The sequence below is a fragment of the Peromyscus maniculatus genome, chromosome 4 (assembly GCF_049852395.1).
Source record: "Peromyscus maniculatus bairdii isolate BWxNUB_F1_BW_parent chromosome 4, HU_Pman_BW_mat_3.1, whole genome shotgun sequence".
Classification (NCBI taxonomy): Eukaryota; Metazoa; Chordata; class Mammalia; order Rodentia; family Cricetidae; genus Peromyscus; species Peromyscus maniculatus.
Window position 1 is genome coordinate 49,612,949 of NC_134855.1, and position 24,464 is coordinate 49,637,412.

The 24,464-nt window shown below is 44.1% G+C and overlaps 1 protein-coding gene across 3 annotated transcripts in view; it reads left to right on the top strand.

Annotated features, from left to right (window-relative positions):
* Positions 1-653: 653 nt before the first annotated feature.
* The window catches only part of Pdk1 (pyruvate dehydrogenase kinase 1), a 34,063-nt gene continuing 10,252 nt past the window's right edge, over positions 654-24,464 (top strand). Inside the window, exons 1-8 of one of the 3 annotated variants that reach the window (XM_006972424.4) lie at positions 654-983; positions 2,551-2,692; positions 8,492-8,563; positions 14,435-14,619; positions 14,869-14,958; positions 16,676-16,753; positions 18,052-18,128; positions 19,785-19,883. In XM_006972424.4, coding sequence (XP_006972486.1) covers positions 788-983; positions 2,551-2,692; positions 8,492-8,563; positions 14,435-14,619; positions 14,869-14,958; positions 16,676-16,753; positions 18,052-18,128; positions 19,785-19,883 — 939 coding nt within the window. In that variant the 5' untranslated portion in view covers positions 654-787. The remainder of the gene's footprint in view (positions 984-2,550; positions 2,693-8,491; positions 8,564-14,434; positions 14,620-14,868; positions 14,959-16,675; positions 16,754-18,051; positions 18,129-19,784; positions 19,884-24,464) is intronic. The other 2 variants (XM_042275456.2, XM_015987965.3) reach the window with 2 other exon arrangements.

Here is a 24,464-nt window from a genome sequence, read left to right on the forward strand (position 1 = left end):
TGATATCTTTTAGAGCCATATCCCCAAGTTCAACTCCTGTACCACTATTTGGCCAGGGGTGAGCTCTCGAAGCTCTCCGAGTCTTCACATGCAAATCGTGGGGCTTACAGGATTCAGGGACGTTTCTGGAACAGGTTCATTGGCAGCGACCATGCACGTCCTAGCGTCTTTCGGCTAGGACAGGGAGGGAGGAGGAAACAGGCAAGTGGGCGTGCGAAGGGGGGTACACCATAGCGGTGGGGGGTGGGGTGCGGAAGGTGGATCGTAAGATCCGGTTAGCCACCCGCGGGCTCCCTGGGAATTAGCAAAATCTTCACCGAGCGCTGTCTTCCGAGTGCCAGCCAGGATTCTGGCGGCTTGCTCGGGATGGTTTCTGCGGCCCCACCAGCTAGGCTGAGGGGCGTTCCCCGTTTCCCTTTCCCCGCCTCCGTCCTCCCCGGGATCCGCCCAGAGGAGGCGGGGCTTCAATGAGGGGCGGTGGCTCGCGCTCCCTCTTTCCTCCCGTCTCCGTCCTCTCGAGGGTCCGCCCACGTGGAGGCGTGGCTTCAGCAAGGCGTGGCTTCGGCGAGGCTGGGGTTGGGCAGCGCTCCCTCTTGTTCCTCTCCAGCCTCCATCCTCTCGGGGCCCCGCCCACAGGGGCGTGGCTCCAGCGAGGGGGGCGGTGGCCGCGGCGCTGACAGCAGCTCCCCGCCCCCGTGGCCCGCCACGTCCCGCACGTAGCGCCCCGGCCGCGGCACAGAGTGGCAGACTGGCGCCCGGGGCTCCGGCTCCTCCGGCGGGGCTCGGGATGAGGCTGGCGAGGCTGCTCCAAGGCGGCCGGGGCGTCAGGCCGCGCTGCGCGGTCCCCAGTGCTAGCCGCAGTCTGGCCTCCGGCTCGGCCTCGGGCTCCGGGCCGGAGTCCGAGCGCGGCGTTCCGGGCCAGGTGGACTTCTACGCGCGCTTCTCGCCGTCGCCGCTCTCCATGAAGCAGTTCCTGGACTTCGGTGAGGGCGGCGGGGCCTTGTGCACGGGACCCCGTCCTCCCAGGCGCACCCCTCCTCCCTCTTGTCGCCTCCTCTGTGTCTTAGGTGCTTCCTTCCTCCCCGGAGGGTGCGGGCGCTGGCAGGCCAGGCACCTAACCGGGGCTTGAGGCCAGAGTGTGCGAGAAAAACAAAGCAGGGGGCCCGCGGGCTGCAGCCTTCCGCGCACGTGCGCAGGTGCGCGCTTGGGACCCGGTGTCTTCCGGGGAGCCTTGCTCCGGTTCAAGGCCAGAGCGCACACTGCTTCATGGGTGGCGTTCTGCAGAGGCGAGATCAGTGCCAGCACAGCGATGATGATCTAGAGTGGCGTGATGGCAGGGAAACAAGTTGCTACTGGCCCAGTTCTTTCCTCGGCAGTGTTTCCACCGTGAGCAAGTTCGTTTCATCAGCAGTCAGCCACAAGCACGTGTAAAGTGCATGATCTTGTCTGTGTGAAACAGATTGCAGAAGGAACTGCAGAATGAGTCCTTGGACTTCTCATCAGGAGTAACGGGGGCATGCTTAATATAAATTCTAACATTGGAATCCAAAAGTTCTGTAGTAGAAAAAGTTATCTCTGTGTCATGTTGTCAGGTTATAACATGGTTGGCTGGCCTAAGAGATTAAGTGGCGGCTGGATGCTTTATCTTAAAATTGTGGTTTGCAGTGACAGGTGGTTTTCTTGTATTTCTTTTTTAAGGGAGTACACAAGGCCCCGTTTTTTGCTTTTGTTTTTAAATGCCTGTGCTGTGGTGCAGTGATGTTCACCTTGTTCATGGATATGCTATTAAACTTTTGCAAGATGTTTTCCTTAACAATACTCCTACTGTTGATAAGATAGCTTCTGCTAAGGTTTCATCTGCAAGATTGAATTAGTGAGGGGATCGCTGAAATAAGACTTTAGTTCAAGTGAAGTTGTTTGCCAAGGGATGGCCGCTCATCAACTATTCTGCCGAACATCTGGATGCAAGAGTGGAGAAGGGGGCAGGTGAATTTCCCAGGAATCAGACCATTGAGTAGGTTCTACCTGGTGGTTGCTAACAGGGTGCTGGTGGCTTTGCCTCCTTTTGCCTGAAAACCTTGTCTGCACTGACTCTATTCTAGTGAATTGTGTTTGTGTCTAGTCAATTTTGACATACCTGGGTCAAAATTTACCCCGAGTCAGGGATCAGAATGTCTAAAGGCTAGCAGCAGTGAGTCATATAGAATGGGCTTTTCTCACCTCTTCTCAGGCCCCCAGCCTTAGCAGACACATGCAATTTATTTTAATCCTAAAATAGATAGTAAGTGCAAAGTATAACAAAGTACCTACGTTGTTGTACCGAACCACTGGAATAGCAGGAATTGGAAAGTCCTTCTGGAGTCAGGGTTACTTTGTAACAAGTTAGCTCAACCTTGCCTGGGTCTGGCTTTGCTTTCCTGTCCCTTCCTGCACTATGGAAATTCTACCGTCTGGTCGTGCCAAGGGACTCCCTCCCCTTTCTCCTTGCTTCCTGGCTCCTGAAAGCTTGTGTCTTCTACTTACTGCCTTCTCCGCTGTGCTTGGTTTCAGGATCAGTAAATGCTTGTGAAAAGACCTCATTTATGTTTCTGCGACAAGAGCTGCCTGTTAGATTGGCAAATATAATGAAAGAAATAGGCCTCCTTCCAGACAATCTTCTCAGGACCCCGTCCGTACAGTTGGTACAAAGTTGGTAAGAGTCCCTTCTTGTGTTTACAGTTTCAGTGGACTTGTGGACTTTGTTCAAGGTTAAAGAAAACACTTTTATGTATGTATGTATGTATGTATGTATGTATGTATGTATGTATGTATGTATTTATTGAGGCAGGGTCTCATATAGCTCTGCCTGGCCTGGAACTCTCTATGTAGACTAGGATGGCCTCAAATTCAGAGAGGTCCACTTGTCTCTGTTTTCCAAGTGTTGTAGATTAATATTTATCTGAGATAGGGTCCCACTATGTAGTCCTGGATGGTCTGGAACTTTATGTAGATCAGGCTGGTCTCAAAAATAAAAAAGATCTGCTTGATTTTTTCCTCCCATGTGCTGGGATTAAAGGTTTGTACCACCATGCCCTTTATTTTGTTTTTTATGTAAATGTGTAAGTATAGATGTACCACACATGTGCAGGTGCCTGTACAGGCCAGAAGAGGGTACAAGATCCCCAGGAACTACAGTTGTGAGCTGCCTGTTGTGTGTGTGGTGGGAACCTAGTCTGAGTCCTCTGCTAGAGTGGCAAGTGTTCCTAACTATTGGGCCACCTCTCTTGCCCTGCACATGCTCTTCAGTAGAATCTTAAGTCAATCGAGGCACTCCTCTGCTCTGTGTGTCTTGTCTTCTCAACACTGTACTTGATTAAAATTCCTTGGTTTTGAAGAAAACCAATCAGGCCTTCACAGAAATACTGTTACTAAGTTTAAGATTTATGGTACAGTCTCTGCTGGAGTGTTATTTTCTAAAGAGAAAGGTATCTACCATTTACTGATGGCTGTATACTTACATACATTTCTCTTTATTCTTTTAACCATGCGTAGTAGGTGTGGTTCAGTCCTTTTACTGGTGAGGAAGCTAAGACACTCTACAGTCCTTTGGGTGTGAGCACAGACAGCAGGGGAGCCCTGGGTTTCAAGCCTGGATTTGTCTGCTGTTGCTATATCATGGTGTCTTCAGAATGATGACATGAATTCAGGGCTGCATGTATTTTATTATAAAGTGAGTTTATTTTGGTGAAGTATAACTTTTTCTAAATTATAAAGACTGGAGGATGGAGATGTAGTGTAGTTGATACAGTGATTGCTGGCATGCACTAGGTCCTGGCCTCGACCCCCATCACTGCATAAACCAGAGGAAGTAGTACACAGTTGTATTCCCAGCACTCTTGGGAAGTGGAGGCAGAAGGATCAGAAGTTCAAGGTCAAGCTTGGTTACACAGCAAGTTCTAGGCCAGACTCATCTAAGTGAGATCCTGTTTCAAACAACAAAAATCACAAAAGTTACAACTCTTATTCTGCTTTTTATTAACATCTGTATTAGTGAGTTCAGTGTGATGATGTAGTGTGTGCACTGACACTTCCTCCCTTTTAAAAATAAGTAGAAGTTATTGTAATTATATAGGTACTACAATTTCCCCAAAATGATAATAAAAGGTTTTTAAATTTAAGTTTTTTTATGTGTATGGGTGTTTTGCCTAGATGTACATCTGTGCACCAAAGGTGTGCATGGGGCGTGTGGAGGCCAGAAGAGGGCATCGGATCCCCTGGACCTGGAATTACAGATGGTTGTGAGCTGCGATGTGGGTGCTGAAAACTGAACCCAGGTCCTTTGGAAGAGCAGGCAGTTCTCTTGACTACTGAAGCCATTTCTCTAGCCTAATAATAGAAGTTTTAAGGGTATATATATATTTTTTTTATGTGGCCACCTGTCCGAATCTTTTATTTATTTTGAGACAGTCTTCCTGTCTTCATCTCCCTAGTGCTAGGATTATAGGCATGTATCACCACAGCCTACTTGTTAATTTTAAAGTGTTATTAACTTTGTTTTAAATTATATTTTAAACATTCTGTGTGTGTGTGTGAGAGAGAGAGAGAGAGAGAGACAGAGACTGAGACAGAGACAGACAGAGAGAGAGCACAAGAGCGAGAGTGAACGCGAGTGCACACATGAACCCATGTGCTCAAATTCCTGTGGAGGTCAGAGAGCAACTTGCAAGAGTCAGTTCTCTCCTTCCCATGTGGGTCTCAGGTATCAAACTTTTTGTTAGGCTGGTGCCTTTACCCACTGAGCCATCTTCTGGTCCTTGGTCCTTGTTGTTATTTTGGAACACTGCCCTGGGCAGCCTGGAGCTCACTGTGCTGCTGTGAATATTGCTCTGTATGCTGTGAATGTGTTGCTCTGATTGGTTAATAAATAAAGTGCTGATTGGCCAGTAGCCAGGCTGGAAGTATAGTATAGGCGAGACAAGCGGAGAAGAGAATTCTGGGAAGAGGAAGGCTGAGTCAGGAGTCGCCAGCCAGACACAAAGGAAGCAAGGTGTGAAGGCAGAGCTGAGAAAAAGCACCAAGCCATGTGGCTAAACATAAATAAGAATTATGGGTTAATTTAAGTGTAAGATCTAGCTAGCAAGAAGCCTGAGCCATTAGGCCAAACAGTTTTAATTAATATAAGTGTCTGTGTGTTTATTTGTGTCTGAGAGGCTGCAGGCCCTGGTGGGACTGGAGAAAACTCCAGCTGCAAATGGCACCCAACAGCTCGAGTTTCCACCTCTCAGAAGAGGGGAAGTGCTGGGGATGTCTTTCTGTATGCTGTGAATGTGTTGCTCTGATTGATTGATAAATAAAACGCTGATTGGCAGTAGCCAGGCAGGAAGTATAGTATAGGTGGGATAAGCAGAGAGGAGAATTCTGGGAACAGGAAGGCTGAGTCAGGAGATGCTGCCAGCTGCCACCGCCATGAGAGAAGCATGATGTAAAGATACTGGTAAGCCACGAGCTATGTGGCAAGGTATAGATTTATAGAAATGGGTTAATTTAAGATGTAAGAACTAGATAGCAAGAAGCCTGCCATGGCCATAGAGTTTATAAGTAATATAAGCCTCTGTGTGTTTACTTGGGTCTGAGCGGCTGCAGGAGCCGGGTGGACACAAAAAAACTTTAGTTACACTGCACAGACCAGGCTGACATTGAACTTGCAGAGATTCTCTTGCCTCTACCTCCTTGGAACTGGGATTACAGGTGTTTGCTGCCATGTCCAAATAAAAGCCGATTTCTGTTGTTTTTTTGAGTCAGGGTCACTGTGTATTCCTAGCTAGCCTGAAACTCACTATGTAGACCAGGATGACCTTGAACTCACAGAGGTCCCTCCTGCCTCTGCCTCCCCAGTGCTGGCATTAAAATCATAAGCTGCCATGCCAGGAGGAAAAATATTAAGCAAAATTTTTGTTTGTATGAATGGCCAGAGTCAAGTATTAAGTGGGGGAAAAAAAGTAACTGCAAAACATTTCCCCATTATGATCAATGGAGATGCTACTTTTCTATTTGTAGATATTATAGTTCTTTCCTCAGTACCCACACTGGGGGCTTCTCAATCACTTGTAACTCCAGCTGCAAGGAATCCGACACCTTCTGGACTCTGAGGACCTCTGTACTCACATGTGCACATATTCCCCAACATATGTACACATAATTAAAAATAAGTCATTATCAAAAGGAGATAAACAAGGGCCTGGGAAACTGGCTTAAAAGTGTTCACTGCTCTTCCAGAGGACCAAGGTCAGGCCATGCATAACTGCCTGTAACTCCAGCTCTGGGGATTTGTCAAGCTCTTGTGGCCTCTGAAGGAACACAAACACACACACACACACACACACACACACACACACAGGAAATAAATAGTAAATAAGCAGAAGAATGACTGCCTCGTGTTGGTCCCCGGAGGTTGGCTAGTTCATGTAGTTAAGTGAGAAAAGTAGCTTAGAGAGTATTGTGGGATACACAGGAGAAAATTTAATCTTCTGAGGAAGCCTTTCCCACTCCTGACATGAAAACTAGCTTATCCTGCTTTTTGAAATCTGGTTTTGCCTCACAAGGGGGAGAGATTTAAATACCTCCTAAAGACAAGACTTTTCCTTGCCAACACAGAGAACTTTCAGGGCTACGGCAGGGTGGCAGCTATGAGAACCACTGGGCTTTTGACTGCAGCAAGGCCACTGTCAGGCTGGCTCAGGGATTTCCAGATGTCACAGGTCCCTTCCTTGTCCCATCCCCGCAAAGTTGGGGCAGTGTGAAATGCTTCCAGGCACATTGTGCGGGATTTACACTGTCAACATACCCGAATGGTTGTGGAGGTATTTTCAGCCCTGGCTCTGTGGTGCCCTATGGCCTTTCTCATTTTGTCTTAAATAAGTGCTCTCCTACCTTGAATTGTTGGGTAAATTAAACACTTACATTTTAATGGCTTTTGTGTTTTGTATATGGTAGATTGTAGGCTTTTGGTAAGTACTTGTTGACTGGATCTAAACATTTACAATTAAGGTTTTAAAACACAAACACTTACACCTAAGTTAGATTCTTAGAGCAAGGTGTACCCCTCATTTTGCTGTGACTAAGACAAACATTTACCCATGATCACAGTTACGAGTGACAGTTCAGTTCTCATGATGTGGTATTTATAATCTAATATGCAGTGGGATATGAAAGATTAAAGAACTTGTAGGGTTTAGAATGTAAATCTTAAACTCCTAACTCAAATCTGAGCTACTGACCTGTGCTTATGTGTGTGTTGAGGGGTATATACTGGGCAAATGCTTTACCACCAAACTACACCCTCCAGTCCTTACCTGTTTGTAGTCAGATTCTTCTTTGGGCCACCAGCTCACAAATAAGGACACTGAGACTTAGTAATTATGAAAGCTTGGTCTTAGCTTGTTTTCAAGTAGCTCTTAGAACTTAAATGAACCCGTTTCTATTGACCTACATGCTGCCATGTAGTGTTGCCTTTTCTCCATACTGTACATCCTGTTCTCCCGCTGTCTCCTTTGAATCCGCATGCCTAGATTCCTCCTCCCAGTCTCTCTCTCTGCCTGGAAGTCCCGCCTACTCTCTTCTGCCTAGCTATTGGCCATTTAGCTCTTTGTTAAACCAATCAGAAGACGCCTTAGGCAGAGACACATCTTTACAGTATAAACAAATATTCGGTAACATCTGCTTTTTAGTTTTTGTTTTTGAGACAGCGTCTTACTATTTAGATCTGTCTGTCCTGGAACTTGCTATGTAGACCAGGTTGGCTTTGAACTCACAGAGATCTATTTGCTTCCCAAGTGCAAAAGGCTACCACACCTGGTCCTTATCTGTGATTTTAATGGTAAAAATGTGTGCACTTTCCCCCCTTTTTTTGTAAAGAGTTATTTGTGTGTGTGTGTGTGTGTGTGTGTGTGTGTCTGTCTGTCTGTCTACATGGTTGTATGCACTGTGTGGATGCACACAGAGAACAGGAGAGGGTATTGGGTCACCTGGAACTGGTGTCACAGTGGTTGTAGGCTCTCCTCTGTGGGTGCTGGGAACTGAACTTACGTTGTCTGAAAGAGCAGAAAGTGTTCTTAACCACTGAGCCATCTCTCCAGCCTGAAGATGTATGCTTTTTACCATGTACCTAGAACTTGGTTTAGATGCTAGTGGGGTAGAAATCCTAGTTCAGGACCGGTCTGTAGCTCAGCTGATAGAGTGCTTGCTCGGCATGCACAAAGCCCAGGTTTGATTCCCCATACCACCTGAAGCAGGGCTTGGTGGTGTATGCCTGGCCTGCATTTTACCCTGTCTCAAAAAACAAGCAAACAAAAAAAGAAAGAAAAAGAAAAAAAAAAGAGAAGAAAAACCCAGCAGTCCTACTTCAACCATAATTTATAGAAGTATTCTAATTTTAAAATTATAAAATATTAAAAATATTCTTTGTGCCAATTTCATACTATGAATAAACTCAGCTCTCTGATTTGTGTTTTAGGTATATCCAGAGTCTTCAGGAGCTGCTTGATTTTAAGGACAAAAGTGCTGAAGATGCTAAAACTATTTATGAGTAAGTGTAATTGTGTGATCCTATTCTGAATACAAGTTTTATGTGTATATACATTTTGTTTTTTTTCATTTTTATCTTTTTGGTTTTTTTAAGACAGGGTTTCTCTGTGCAGCCCTTACTGTTCTGGAACTTGCTCTGTAGACCAGGCTGGCCTTGAACTCACAGATCCACTTGTGTTTGCCCAGGTTTTATACCCTTTAAATAGCATTTAAAGTGTTGATGTGGTTAGCTCAGTTTGCCATTGGCCCACTTTAAGGAAACTGATTAATATTGAGGCTTCTTTTTGTTTGTTTGTTTTTGTTTTTTTAGTTTTTTTGTTTGTTTGTTTGTTTTGTTTTGTTTTGTTTTGTTTTTTTGAGACAGGGTTTCTCTTTGTAGTTTTGGTGCCTGTCCTGGATCTCACTCTGTAGACCAGGCTGGCCTCGAACTCACAGAGATCTGCCTGGCTACACCTCCTGAGTGCTGGGATTAAAGGCTATAAAAAGCAAGGCTTCTTTTATAGCATAGTTACCATATCCATTTATAGCAGCCCACACAGATACTGAAGACAAGAAGACAGTATAGACCACAGAGCTGGCCTGGATGTAAAACACGCTCCAGGTCCCTTTTACAGTAAGAAGAGGCAATTCGGATGTGATGATCAGTGAAAGTCTAGATGTGACCTGCATGCCACCCGTCTGTTAATCTGAGGAGGGCGTGCCAGTTCCAAAGGGACAGCCACCCTCTGCTCCCTCTGCTCATTGACGTGTGCAGATGCCACCAGGATAACTGGAAATTTTCTGTTTTTGAAGAAAAGCTTACAAGTCTGTATTTTCTATGTAAGATCTCTAATTTTGAAACATGACAACTGCTTATGCTTCTTTTGTTATCTAGAAGGGCTATTAAAAACAGCTCCGGGTTTCTGTGGTCTGTGCTTTACAAGATCATGTAACTCCTGGGCCCACCTTCACAGCCCTCACGCCAGAGTTGATAAACCCAGCTAGTTACTTGGCAGTGATCTGAATATTATTAGAGTGTAAAGACCATTGTCCTCGGACTGTGTCGTACTTTATTTTTGGACCGTCTTTTAAAAGGCTGGCACTGCTGCAGGTTTTCAACGTGTTTTTGGTTTGAAAGTAATATTCAGCAGAAGATCACTCTCGAGGTGAGTGACACCATTTAGTGTTTAGAACAGCTCTACTGAGATAGGGTATTTATGCACAAATAGGGTTGTGGCTTGGGGGCTTGTAGCTAGTTATCGGTGGGACAGGAACAAAGCAAAAGGTAAATGATAGAATATTCCGTCAATGCTACCACTACTGTTCTTTTTTATGGTTGGCGGGTGTGTGTGTGTGGGGGCAGAGGTTTCAAGACAGGGTTTCTCTGTGTTGTAGCCCTGGCTGTCCTAGAACTCACTTTGTAGACCAGAGTAGCCTCAAACTCACAGAGATCCGCCTGCCTCTGTCTCCTGAGTGCTGGGATTAAAGGTGTGCACCACCACCACCTGGCCTATAGTCTTCAAAAAAATTTTTTTTAAAGTTTAAAAAAAGTTTGTGTGTGCATGTTTATGCATAGGCAGGTTCCTGTGCATGTGTGTGGAGGCCAGAGGACAACCTCAGGTGTCAGCATCTAGAACACTTGCCATCTGCCTATTTGAAATGGGGTCTCATAGTGGGTACCTATTCTATCTATGACCTTGAGGTACCAGCCCCTAGGGTGTGGTCTCTCAGCCAGCTTAAGACCTGAGGGCCAGGTGTGCAGGCCCTTTCGCTTTTCTCCCTCGTGGGCTTGGATGGTGGGGACTGACTGTGAGATCGGCCTTCCAGGACTCTGCAATGGATTTGCCTTATCCTGTTTAGTGAGTTGTTCTCAATATGATATTTTTAATAAATAGTTCCTTTATCAGTAATCTGTGGGTTATCTGAAGTATCTGGCACCTACTGTGGCTTAGGGAGTCAATTAGGCTAGCTTGGTTGGCCAGTGAACTCCAGGAATCCTTCTTTTTCTCCAGGACTGGGATTACAGATGTGTGCTACCATGCTTGGCATTTTCACACGAGTGTGTGTGGACTGAACTCAGGTCATTGTGCTTGTGCAACAAGCACTTTACCAACTGAGCTGTCTCCCAAGACCAGTATTGTATTCTGAGACAGGGTCTTATGTGTGGCCCAGGCTTTCTTGGAAATCATTGTGTAGCCCAGCCTGGCCTCTAGTCCACAGTGATTTGCCTGCTTCAGTCTCTGCCTGGAATTGCAGCTGAATTGCTGTGTAGCCAGAGTTTCCCTGTCCTGCAGCCACTCTCAAATAATCACTCAGAGGCTTAAATTTAATTACAAATGCTCGGCCAATAGCTCAGGCTTATTACTAATTAGCTCTTACATTTCAAGTTAACCCATATTCCTTGTTTATTCTCTGACACTTGGCAGTACCTTTATTAGTATGGTGTGTTCATCTCCTGCTCCCTCTGTGTCTGTCTGGCATTTCCTCTGACTCTACCTTCCTCATCCCCTCATTCTCAGTTTGGCTTTCCTGCTTAACTTTATTCTGTTCAGCTATTGGCCAATCAGCTTGTTTATTGAACCAATCATAGTGACATATATTCACACAGTGTACAGAAAGATTATTTCATAGCTTTTCCCCCTTTTTTTCTATCAAGTAAGAATTACAATTATAATATTCAGTCTGTTTGTATTTGGCGAAATTTATCCATCCTGTTTTGGTGAGTCCAAAGTTTTATATCTAATTTACCCTTTCATCATTAATAAGAAAAATTATAACTATGACTATCTAGTCTTCAACTCATTCAAAGACTCCAGAATGATGAATTGTTACCTAATGACAGGGACATCAGGCTGCCTGGACAGTCACCCAAAGTTTCTCTGCAATGTTGGGGCATCCATCTTCAGCCTACAGGCCTAGCATATCTGACAGATGTTTTGGGAAGCAGGGAAATTTGAAGGACTGTCCAGCCTTGTCTTGACAAAATTTGGCAGTCACCTTTCTCATGTCCTGCTGGTCCAGTTTGGACAGTAACTGTGAGCAATTGAGGCAAGGGCAATTTCTTTGTCCATATGGCTAGCTTTTGCCATTAAAAACAAAACAAAACAAAACAAAACTCCATATGGAGGTTCTTTGGTGCCCATCATCTTCTCTGGAGTACATTGGTGCTGCCAGGAGCAGACGTGTCTCACTGTCATGAAAAGTCTAAGTTATTAAAACATTTTAAATGTCATATTCTATAGGTCTTTGAAGTGTTTGAAGATTACCTGTCTACCTGAAATATTTTTTGTATACTTAGAAAACCTAACTAACATGACTATAAGTTTGACTGTTATAGATGACTATTAATCCATATTTCTTAATTATATATTACATTTTAATTGAGCTGCATAAATGTAATACCTTAAACAAGAGTAAAAATATACATACAGTGTAACAAAATTAACTTTAAATTTGTATCAATAAACTAAAATCCATACCAATGTAAAATGTTTTGAGATTAACTGTTGTTTTTTGGATTAAAATAGAATCAATAATCTACCCTTTTCCCCCATCATTTCTATATCATATTCCTCTTTCTTCTTTTAGAAAGCAATTGACTATGACCTATAACAATTTCTAACCAACACCCCTTAAATGAAAACAAACATTTATAACCAATATTTTGGGAACGTGGACATAGTTTTCTAGACTACTTCCTGTTGATTGATGGGCGCTGGTAATCTTTGAGGGACCCTGAGAAAAGTCAGGATAATTGTTAAGTCTTGGCTGGACTATTCCATGAACCTGGATCATCTCAGTCAGCAGCCTTGAAGCTGTTTTGGATGCTGGATCACTTGGACTGTTTTATTGATGTCTGGTCCTCTTGTTCTGAAAATATATAAATTTTTAGAGGTAACATACCTATCTATATAAACTGTGTCATACACAAGTCAGCCAAAGATGATATTTGTTATGTGTTTGAGCAGGTAAAATATACATCACATGTCTTGTAGTTACTTTAGGTTTATTTTCCCATGTCTGTAGTCAGGATTTCAGGGGGTCTTCCTTGGTCAAACCTGATTTTCCTTAACCTGGAATGAATCCATAGCCTCTCATTTCCTCTCCCCAATGGGATATACCTTTTGACTTAAATTTTGGAGTCAAGATGTTTTTAAAAAATATAGGTTGGTTTAATTTAGTAGCTTTCACAATCAAATGCCTCTCAGCAGTTATCATTCAACCCTTAACAGTCAAAAAATCCAAAGACAAAACGATAAAATATAAAGTGCAGACTCTCTGTGTATTTCCCATCTTTGCATGGCTTACCATTTTTTTTTACTGTATTCCCTTTTTAAGGATTTTACTATTTTTAAATCATTTTTTCAATCTATGAGTGTTTCTACCCTTTCTCTTTTCTCAAGCCTTCACACATTTTTTGAACACACTACTGTGACCCATTCAGAGGCCTTTTTGTCTGAATCTGCCCTTACTGTGTATCTCTAACCCTTTTCTGTGTGCATGAGCAAAAACCCTAAGCCCGCCATGCAGTACACGGCTGGCAGACACCTCTTTGTACCGTGGCCCGTGTGAGACTGCGGGCATGGGCCATACTGCAGCTCAGGTTCAAACGCCACAGCCAGGGGATGAGTCTCTGCAACGTGGCCCACTACTCCAGGCTCTGGCTTTGTATCTAGAACCCTTCTCTTTTTAAAGCTTTCTCAGGCTTTATGTGGATGTACGTGCACCACATTGGAATGCCATATGTAAACAGCGCTTTTTGTCCTGACTGCCTGGTCCGAAATAAACACACAAAAACTTGTATTAATTACAAAATGTACTATACTCTGCTCAACAGTTTTTGTTTTAAAGAGAGAAACAAGCAAGGAGGGGATTATAATTTCCAGTTGTTTGTTGTTTTTGAGGAATTTTTTAAAATTATGTTTTGTCTTAATAGCTTGCTTTTGAAGTTTATTATCAACTAAGAATTCCAAGTGTTTTAAGCAGTGAGAAAATCATTGGAGTAAGTTAAATAGTACTCAAGCTGATGCCTTGGGAAAGCACTCATTTGGAAGTGTGAATCCTAATGGCTAGGTTATGAGATTGGTTTTGTTACATCACAATTAAGACTTCTGTCTTTTGTCTTTTTCCCTAAATTGACAGAAATAAGGAAACAGTATGATTTGAAAATCTCTTTTAATTCAACAATTTTCTTTTTCTCATCCACTTTGTAAATTCAGGGTGGATAAAATCAGAGTTCTTTTTTTTGCTGTTCTATTCCTAGTGGTTTCTTCTCTCTGACTCCAGGGAGGAGATGCACAGCTGATTCTTTTGGCTTACTCATCCTGACTCACTGTGGAGTGTTTCCCTAGAAGCAAGGGTCCTTTTGTTGACAGTGTGTCTTTGGAATGCTGTCCTCTTTAGTGAGCCTCAGATGCTTAGATAACAATGGATAAGGGGAACTCTTAAACTGTTCACAGTAGTGTGGCAGCCGTATGGGTTTTATATTGGAGATCCTTGTACCTTATAGATCTAGTGTATTTTATGACCTGAAATGTATTACACAAGTGTGGAAAAGCCTTCACTGATGCTCCTTTCTCTGAACTAGTGGTTTTTTTTTTTTTTTTTTGTTTTTTGTTTTGTTTTGTTTTGTTTTTTTGTAGCTACAACTTGTATCTTAAAGTCACTTGTCAAAATATTTGGATGTTTAGCCGGGTGTGGTGGCGCACGCCTTTAATCCCAGCACTTGGGAGGCAGAGGCAGGCGGATCTCTGTGAGTTCGAGGCCAGCCTGGGCTACCAAGTGAGCTCCAGGAAAGGCGCAAAGCTACACAGAGAAACTCTGTCTCGAAAAAACCAAAAAAAAAAAAAAAAAAAAAAAATATTTGGATGTTTTGACAGAGAGGTTTGTTTAGATTCACAGACACAGTGATAAGGATCAGAAACCGGCACAATGATGTTATTCCAACCATGGCCCAGGGTGTGACCGAATACAAGGAGAGCTTCGGGGTGGATCCTGTCACCAGTCAAAATGTCCAGTACTTTTTGGATCGATTCTACATGAGTCGCATTTCAATTAGAATGTTACTCAACCAGCACTGTAAGTGTCCCAGAGTTGAAAGTAGTAGTTAGTTAATGTGTGTTGCACTCTTAACTTTATTTAGAAAATGTCCCTTTAAAGTGAACATTACTGCTGTACAAAGAAGGCATTTTATTGACTTTAAAATGTCATCTTTACGCTTAAGGAAAATATTTGTTCTACTGTTTGGTACCATTTAGAGCAACATCATTTAGATCTGGAAAGGGGTGTTAGGTAAATGCGCTTCATCTGGCTTTTCACTTTTGATAGCTTTATTGTTTGGTGGAAAAGGAAGCCCATCTCATCGAAAACACATTGGAAGCATAAATCCAAACTGTGATGTAGTCGAAGTTATTAAAGGTAAGTGCATTCGTCCTTTCTAGAAGGATGCGAACATCACCAAAGTGCCGAGTGTTGTTCTTCCCTTGTAACCATTGCTTATGTCCTGAGAGAAAAATGTTAGGAACAAACGTTAGCTTTGGAAAGCACTTCATGACATGAATTGTGCAGTACGTGAGGGAAATGCCCTCCTGATAGAATTCTCTGTTAGTAAGTCAAGTTTGGTGATATGACTAAGTGTATTTAATCTGTTTTGCTTCAGAAAATTTAAATCTTTTCCCCATGTCCCCTAAAAAAAGGGCCACTGAGATGGCTCAGTGTAGAGACACACGCAGCCAAGCTTTAAAGCCTGAATTTGGCCCCCAGGCCCCCCTAGTTGTAAGGAGAGCACTAGCTCCCAGAAGTTGCCCCTCTGACCTCCCTATGTGCCCCCTGACATGCTCATGCCCCCAGATGCACACACATACACAGAAAATCAATGTAATAAAATATTCAGTTCTGACTCTGGCCTTTCTAGTTCCCAGTGAAACTAGAAATTTGTATCTTATCAAGCATTTTTTATTGGCATCACATGCACAATTGTTTTATGGTTTTTGTTGTTTTTAAATTAAAAAAAAAAAGTTAAGTATCTGGGTGTTTTGCCTACAGTTATGTCTGTACATCATGTACATGCCTGGTGCTCTTGGAGGCTAGAAGAAGACATGTGATCTGGAACTAGAATTAAAGATGGTTGTGTGCTGCCATGTAGATACTGGGAACTGAGTCAGGGTTTCTCTGTGTATCCCTCACTGTCCTGGATCTCACTCTGTAGACCAGGCTGCCCTGGAACTCAGAGCTCCGCCTGCCCCTGCCTCCTGAGTGCTGGTTTTAAAGGCGTGTGCCGCCACACTTGGCTAGCAGCCTGTGTTCTTAATAGCTGAGTCCTCTCTCTAGCCACGGTGTGTGTTGCTTTTAGAAAATGAAGTGTCAGACATTTTGCTACAAACTCAGCCATATGGGCATAGCCCACATTTTCGAATGGCTCTGTAGATGTAACACAGTGCTATAACCTATCCTCCTTATAATATGCACTTAGGTTGTTTTCATTTTTTCCTTTTGTTACAGTATCTCTGTGAACATTCTTAAATATATAGTGATTTGCTAGTATAAGGCAAGAATCTTAGAATTGCCAGGCATGGGGGTGGACACCCTTAATCCCAGCACTCAGGAAGCAGAGGCATGTGGATCTCTGTGAGTTCAGGGTCAGCCAGGGAATTTGAGATCAGACCAGCTGGGGTTACACAGTAAGACCATTGCCTCAACAACAACAACAATAATCCTAGAATTAAAAAACATTTTTATGCATTTAAATTTCCAATGCTTCCCAAAAAAGTTATCAAGTAATAAAGGTGTCCACTTCCTAAACTGTTTTTGAGATGTCTCAAAAACAAATGTATAATGTAAATATATATTTAATGTACAAATAACGATCTCTTTAGCCTGCTGTTTTTTCTTATGTTTTGTTTATGGTATGTGTTTCCATGCTGATGTTTTTAAGTTTTTGTGGCCCTTCCTGTCGTTATTTTCTCACGGCTCAGAGGGCTCTGTCACATAAGACTTCCCCTCACTAAGATGGTTGAAGTGTATTTTCTTCTGCAGAGAATTTTAAATTTTCCTTTGTCATTGCTGTTGGCCTCTTGTTGCATAAGACAGAAGTAAATTTATTTAATGCTTCTTTGTTTTGTTTGATTCACACTAGATGGCTATGAAAATGCTAGGCGGCTTTGTGATTTGTATTATGTTAACTCTCCTGAACTAGAACTTGAAGAACTGAATGGTAAGCCTGCCTGGTGGCGTCTGTCCTCAGTAATGCGTGTTCTGACGACCAAGGAGCAAGTTGAGATTGACTTGAACAGTAATGGACTCTTCCATCAACTTCTTCACTAAGTGTGAAGGCAGAAGATACCTGTGTGCAGTGCACATCTACACTTACATAATTTAGTCTGATTCTTAGGACAAATATTTTGTTGTTTTGTTTTTGCTCTATTTTAAACTGATAATTTTGATTCGTTGCTTTTTTTTTTTCAGAGACAGTAAAAACCAATACCAGGAAAATTATGTTTAATTTTTGTGTATACCTCAAAGCAAAGTTTAGCCTTTTTCTACTTCTTGCATTGTGAGTCAGTTTTTATTGTTGAAGTCAGAGGCCGGGCGTGAAAGACAAAGGAAGCTGCTCATCCTCGTCTCCCCGGTGGCCTCTCCACCCTGCCTTTGGATAGAGGGTTCAGGGTTTTGGAAGGCGACTGATGGAGGTAGTTTAACAAGGAAAACCTCTCCTGGGTTAAGATAATCCCTTGGGAAGCTGATGGGAGGAAATACGTTTTAACAGGCTTTAACGAAGCTGCATTCTCGACCTCCAAGACGGGAACAATGGCGTAGCTACCCAGTTGAGGTAGAATCTCTGTGGTTTCCTGCCACGCTGATTCTTCTGATGGGTGCCACCCAGGAAGGAAGATGAGAGTTTGGGAGCGTGAGCTGTATGTGCACTTTCAAGATATCCCATTCGTGTTTCCGAGTGGGAGGCGGGGTTCAGAGGAGAGTGCGGTTTATTGTTTGAATTAGAGCCCGATTACTTATTGGTCAAAGTACTCTAAAAATATGATGTCTTACCCCTTTGTTCTCCTAGAGGTCTGTGTTACATATACCCCCTGAGAATGATGCTAGCTTTTTAAATTTTTTTAGTCCAGTGCTGTATCCATAGAAATATCTGAAATAAAATAGACATTGTTCTACCTAGGTGAAACATTGTTTTTCCTAAGCTGTCCATCTTAGGAAGTATGGGTTTACGTGAAGATTGAATTCCTTTGACACTTGCTGTCATAGAAAAGCATGGGAGGATGGGTGGCTAACCTCTTACACCAGATTGAGGAATAGCAGCAGGGTTCTTGTCCCCATCATCCATAAGTGTGAGTACAGCGTTCAAACTCTAAGACAGTGAAGAAATGGTGTGACAGTCCCCCACCCATAGTGCCGTCCTCCAAAGCTAATGTTTTCTCCACATCACTCCAGTTTATTCTTAAGAATGCTTTAAGCGCATCTCTCTGTACTTTCATATTTTTCTCTTCTGCTCTGTAGCGATTTCACCAGGACAGACAATACAAGTGGTTTATGTACCATCCCATCTCTATCACATGGTGTTTGAACTGTTCAAGGTTTGTAAAATAGTATTGCATAACCTTTGCCAGTCCTTTCTTGAGCTTAGGAATCTGTTCTAAGACCCATATTCCTTTGGACTTCCTATTTCATTAAGATGTGCTGGTTCATGTCAGTAGCATGCCACTTTGCTGGAAGAGAGCCCATGTCTATGCAGATGGGTGCCTCCATACAGACCCTGGAGTCAGACCTGGAGTTGAATCTTTATTCTGTTGCATAATATGTGACTTTGGGCAAATGACTCAACCTCTCTGAACCTCGGTGTCCTCTTTGAAACTAGGGTAATATTCTCCAGGGAAACTTGTGAATATTGGGGAAGATGTACTGAATGGCCATAATAGCAGAGCATGCGATCATTGCTTAGTAGAGTTATATTCATATTTTCATAAACCAAAATATTTAGAATAGTAATTCCCAACTTTCTACCCTTGAGCCAGCCCCCACTTACATTGCCTTTATTCTGTTTTTTTTTTTTTTTTTTTTTTTTTTCTTAGAAAGTTGTTTATGCTGGACTTAGAGAACTAGTTGCTGTTTATAACAGATTCAGAAAACCCAATCAAAGCATGCTGGTTATGTTGAGAATTGTGTCTCCTGTTCCCCACCCCCCGCTTCCTCCCCCCACTTGTTAGTCAGAAGGAAGTGGTTGATAATGGTATTTGGTTCCTGCAGTTGAAATTGGCCATCTTAGATCAGGCTGAATCGTCTCCTTTAGCTGCCCGCTCTTCAGCCAGCGACAGGCCAGAGGAGCAGAGAGATGGCTGGCTGTTAGATAAGGCAAAATACCAACAGGCTGGCCAGGTGCGGTGGCACACACCCGTAACTCCATGATGCCAGTGCTGGCCAGGTGCGGTGGCACACACCCCTAACTCCATGATGCCAGCGCTGGCCAGGTGCGGTGGCACACACCTGTAGCTCCATGATGCCAGCACTGGCCAGGTGCGGTGGCACACACCTGTAACTCCATGATGCCAGTGCTTTGAAGTGGGGACAGGAAGGGTGCAGGCACTATCTAGCCAGCCTGAGCTCCATAGCAAGACCCTGGCTGAAAATGCAAAAGAAAGTAAGAAAGAACTCGTGCCATGACACAGACAGCTAAGAAAGTAAGGGGGGGGGATGCACTTTGTTTGGCAAATTAAGAATCTACCTAACACCGACAGAAACCCACCAGTGGCTAAAAAGTGTTAGAACTGTGTTTCCCCTTGAAATTTCAGTCATGTAAAGCTGGAACCTTACGATACTGAATACAACTTTATATAAGCTGTGACGTATTATATAATGCCCATGACAGTGGGTTTTGTCTAGAACCTAGTGTTAAACTGTGCAGTCTCCTCTCCCCAGGGCTGCTCAGTCCTTGGCAGCCAGGGCTCCCACTCTTAATTCCACATCCGGTCGCAGATTTCTCTGGCCTTCATCAGATCTGCTCCAGTGCCACGTGTCCTGTTCCTATTCCATGCCATGCTCAGGCAGTGCTGGCCTTGTGTGCCTCATGTCTTCTAGAAACTGGTCAAAACATTTTATGGTGTAAATTCTCTTAGCTTCAAACCAATGACAAAGAAAACTTAAAATTCAAATAATGTGCCTGTGTTTCAGAATTATAAGGAGTTGCTTTTTTTTTTTTTTAAACTGTACTTTAATGTAATCCTAATGTATTTCAGAATGCAATGAGAGCAACCATGGAGCACCATGCTGACAAAGGTGTCTATCCTCCAATTCAAGTTCATGTCACTCTGGGGGAGGAGGATTTGACCGTGAAGGTAATTTTTTTTTTTATGCATGTGCAGGCATGCAAAAATAGTGTAAGTCTAATTTCTATAATACATAATTTATTCTCAAGGGAAAGAATTTCAGTCAACTAGATAATAAGCACTTTGCTTTGTTTACCTGCCAGATTATAGAATTATCTTTTGAGTCTGTTTCTATTCTGGTCCTTAATCCAGATGATTCAGGTTGAAGGAACACCTGGAGACAGACTTGGATGAGTGGAAATCGTAAATGTTTGGGCACTTGCAGTGTGAGGGAGAGTTAATCTCACTTCCCGTTCAAGCAGTGCTCTCCATCCGCTTGGTTCCACTTCATCACAGCTTCTCAGAGCACAGGTGATTTCAGCTGTATTTCATAGTTGTGGGAACCTAAGGGTCGGAGATGAGCTTAGGGTCACTCGGGGAATGAAAGCTATGGATCCTGAGATCCAGCCCTGTGGCCCACTGCTGGGCCTCCCTGCCCTGCTCTCATTGGGCTGTTTGCTTAGGTTCAATCAGGTGGCGTACAGAGTGTGATAGTCAGCGGTCCTTTCTGGTGTTTATGCATGCTGCTCACAGCTTGTCTTAGCTGCTCTGCACTTACTGTGTTTCTGAGGAGTCTTCTGGCATTGCTCGTTCTGAGGACTTTACGCTGTAAATAGAAACACACTGCTTTCCGGGATGGTTGGTTGAGAGGCGTTAGCTCTCTTGAATGTAGCAGTGGGACACTTACTTGTCCCTTCCCTACCCAGCCTCAAGTGCCAATTGACAGGATCACCAGGTACCTACAGAACTCTGGAGAGAATTATTTGCAACCTACAGTTCCATGTATGAGATCAACACTGGGAAAACAATGCAAATAATTCTTTTCAGAGTTCTCATTTATATGTCACCCAGGCGCCATTCGCCCTCCATCCTTGAAATGGAGTCTCTCAGGGCAAGGCACAGTCTGAAAAACCGTGTTTTGCGCTACATGGAGTAACTTAGTGTGGGGTGCAGGCTGATATCAGGTAGGGTTGAGAGAATCCAGGGAGCATAGCTCTCAGAGTATGGCCTTCTAGATTCCCAGGGTCGAGGTTTCCAAAGCCTCATGGCCATCTTATTCCCTCACTGTCCAAACTCTTGGTTAGCCTGTTACTTGTTCTAGCTCGCCCACATCCTCAAAGCCCTCACAGTGTTCCGTTACTTCTGATTGTTTCTGACTGCTGTCCAGTGGGGCCTGAGGCTTCGTAGTGGCGGGGTGCTGGGGAACGCGGTCAGTGGCTCTCATACTGCTGGGGTGCTGGGGAACGCTGTCAGTGGCTCTCATACTGCTGGGGTGCTGGGGAACGCGGTCAGTGGCTCTCATACTGCTGGGGTGCTGGGGAACGCTGTCAGTGGCTCTCATACTGCTGGGGTGCTGGGGAACGCAGTCAGTGGCTCTCATACTGCTGGGGTGCTGGGGAACACGGTCAGTGGCTGGTCTCATACTGCTGGGGTGCTGGGGAACGCGGTCAGTGGCTGGTCTCATACTGCTGGGGTGCTGGGGAACGCGGTCAGTGGCTGGTCTCATCCTGCTGGCCTGCCAGTGGAGCGGGGCCGGGAGCAGGCTGGATGAGCATAGGCCCAGACCACACAGAGAGCTACTGGTCAGTGCTCTTCTTGAACAAGTGCCTTTTCCCCGGTTCATTTTCAAGGTCCTGATCCTGACAGAATTACAGTTTTCCCTTTTTCTTGGTACTCTGTTGGAAGAGTGACTTTGGGGGTCCGTCCATCCTTTGCTGTTTTTGCAGATGACATCCAGGTTATTCCTCCTGAGAACAACCTGAGGTCCAGAAGGTTTTGCTGCAGTTCCTCTTTCTTTGTGTGATTGGTTTTGTTGTAACAGACGTTCCTAGATCTTTTTCTGGATTGTGTTCTGGAATTCCCTGTGATCAGAGCCACTATAGACCTTTGTTTTCTCTGGGACCTCTGGACTCATTTGTCTTATTTTCTTCCCTTGTTGCTGTGGTAAAATCTTTGGGAAGAGCAACTTGAAAGAGAATGTTTTGGCTCCTAGTCAAAGGGTCCAGTCCATCGTGTTGGGGAGGGCATGGCAGAGGAACCACAGGTAACAGGCCACATTGCATCATCCATGGTCAGGAAATAGCCTTTTCCTTTGCAGGCTATTCCAAGACCGGGGGTGGGGCCGGCCACTTTTAGGATGGGTCTTTCCACCTCAATTATCATAATCAAGATAATCTCTCATAGGCATTGCCTGAAGAAATCTAATCTAGAACCCCCCCCCCAGCATGACTAGAAGGACCTAGTCTAGGTACCCCCACAGGCATGCCCAGAGACTGTCTTATAGGTAGTCGAGATCCTATTTGGTTGATTGTCAGTATTAAACTTCATCCCATCATTTCCTTGGGAATCAATCTGGGTTCTGGGATGGAAATCAGGTCAGCAAGCTTGGCAGCAGCCACTGATCCATCTCACCAACCCCTTCTCTGACTACAGACTCTCTGCTCTTCTGTTGAATTTTTATTTCCAGTATCTTTTAGATTTTTTTTAAAGAACTCTTATTATTTTTAATTATTCTGTATCACATCTATTTTATTAAAATTATTAATTATCAATTATTTTGAAATTATTTCATATCACATTTTATTATTCTGTTCTGGTTTCTTTGTCAACCTGAAGGTAGTAATTACCATTATTTATTTAAAATTACAATTTATTTACTTATTATTTTCCTCTGCTCCCTGTACCCATACTGTCTCCTTAGGTTTCTATTTGTCTTTATTGGCTATTTATTCATAAGTATATGTCAATTCAATGTATTTACTTTAAAAGTTGTGTGAAGTGTGCAGACTAAAATTGTTTTTAGATTGTGTATTTTATGTTTTATTTGCATGTATGTTTATATACTGTGTGTGTGCCTGGTACCTGCATAGTTCAGGAGAGGGTGCTGTATCCCCTGGAACTAGAATTGTGGATAGTTGTGACCTACCATGTGAGTGCTGGGAACCAAACCTTGGTCTTCTACAAGAGCATCTGGATAGTGCTTGTAACTGTGAAGCCATCTCTCCAGCTTTGAAACAAACAAACAGACCAGAGTCAAGAAGATTCCTTTCCTCTGGGTTTGGATTCATGTGAATTGGCTCAGAGAGTCAGTGTTAGGGGGAAAAAGGCAGGGGTAGGTGGGGAGTACTGGTGGAGGTGGTGTGGCGGGGTGTGGAGGTGGTGGAGGTGGTGTGGTGGGGTGTGGAGGTGGTGGTGGGGTGTGGAGGTGGTGTGGTGGTGTGGTGGGGTGTAGTGGTGGAGGTGGTGTGGTGGTGGTGGTGGTGGAGGTGGTGGGGTGTGGAGGCGGTGGTGGTGTGGAGGTGGTGGTGGTGTGGAGGCGGTGGTGGTGTGGTGGCGGTGGTGGTGTGGAGGTGGTGGTGGTGGAGGTGGTGTGGAGGTGGTGTGGTGGCGGTGGCGGCGGCAGCTGGTGGTGATGCTTTGAGCAGTGGTGGTTCATGCACGGAAGGTGAGCTGCGGGTTTTGTTTCCCCAGCCTTCCTCTCACCGTCTCTCGTCTCTTTCCTGATCTTTTCTTGCCACAGACTCAGGCTCACATTTGTCTCAGACAGCGTTGCCTTGTTTTGTTTTCACATCTCTCTCAGTGTGGTTGCTTCCGGAATGTTCTTCCTCTTGCCTGAGTCTCCACACCGAGATCCACCTCCCCACCATCCCTCCTTCCCTTCCCCTGGAGGACTCAGATCTTTTAAAGTGCTCTGAGTTACTTTATATACTATATAATCCACCATCCTGTGTACCGTGTTGGCTGCCTCAGGCCTCGCCATGTTCACAGGCTTAGACTGCCGGTCAGCCTCTGGTAACAAGCCGCTTCTCACAGCCCCACAGTCCTGTCAGCCTCTGGTAACAAGCCGCTTCTCACAGCCCCACAGTCCTTTCTGCTCCACTCACATGCTCTCCTGAGATGGTGAGGAATCACTTCTTGTTTTGTGTGGTCTCTTTGGCTAGAAAGTTCTTTTGCTAGACAAAAGGAAATCAGAAAACATTTATTCAAAACTACCTTTTAATGGTGTGTGTATGCTTATATGTGTGGGTGGACGTGCACAGGCATGTGTGGGTGGGTGGTGCATGTTTGTAAGTTGGGAGCAGGTATGCTCATTTGGAGGACAGAGGACAGCTTTGGCTGTCTGTCTTCACCTTATCCCTTGCATGAGACAGGGTCTCTGTTTTTGCTCCTGTGTGAGCCAGGCTAGCCAGTCTGCAGTCCTCCTGGTTCTGCTAAACATGGGATTTGCCTCTGAAAATACTCATCCCAGAACTTTTTTTCAAGACAGAGTTTCTCTATGTAGCCTGGAACTCACTCTATAGACCAGGCTGGCCTCAAACTCAGAGATCCTTCTGCTTCTGCTTCCTGAGTGCTGGGATTAAAGGCGTGTACGACTACCACCTGGCAAGAGCTTTTTATTTATTGTACTAAAATAAATAATTTCAAGGCTTTTGAGTTCAGAGCCAAGAGGAGTTTTAATCATAATTCTACACACAGGTTCTTTATAAAGTCCTTATGTTCTTTGATACTGTAATTACTCAGTTCTAGCTGTGTGAGAGGCAGATCTTCAGA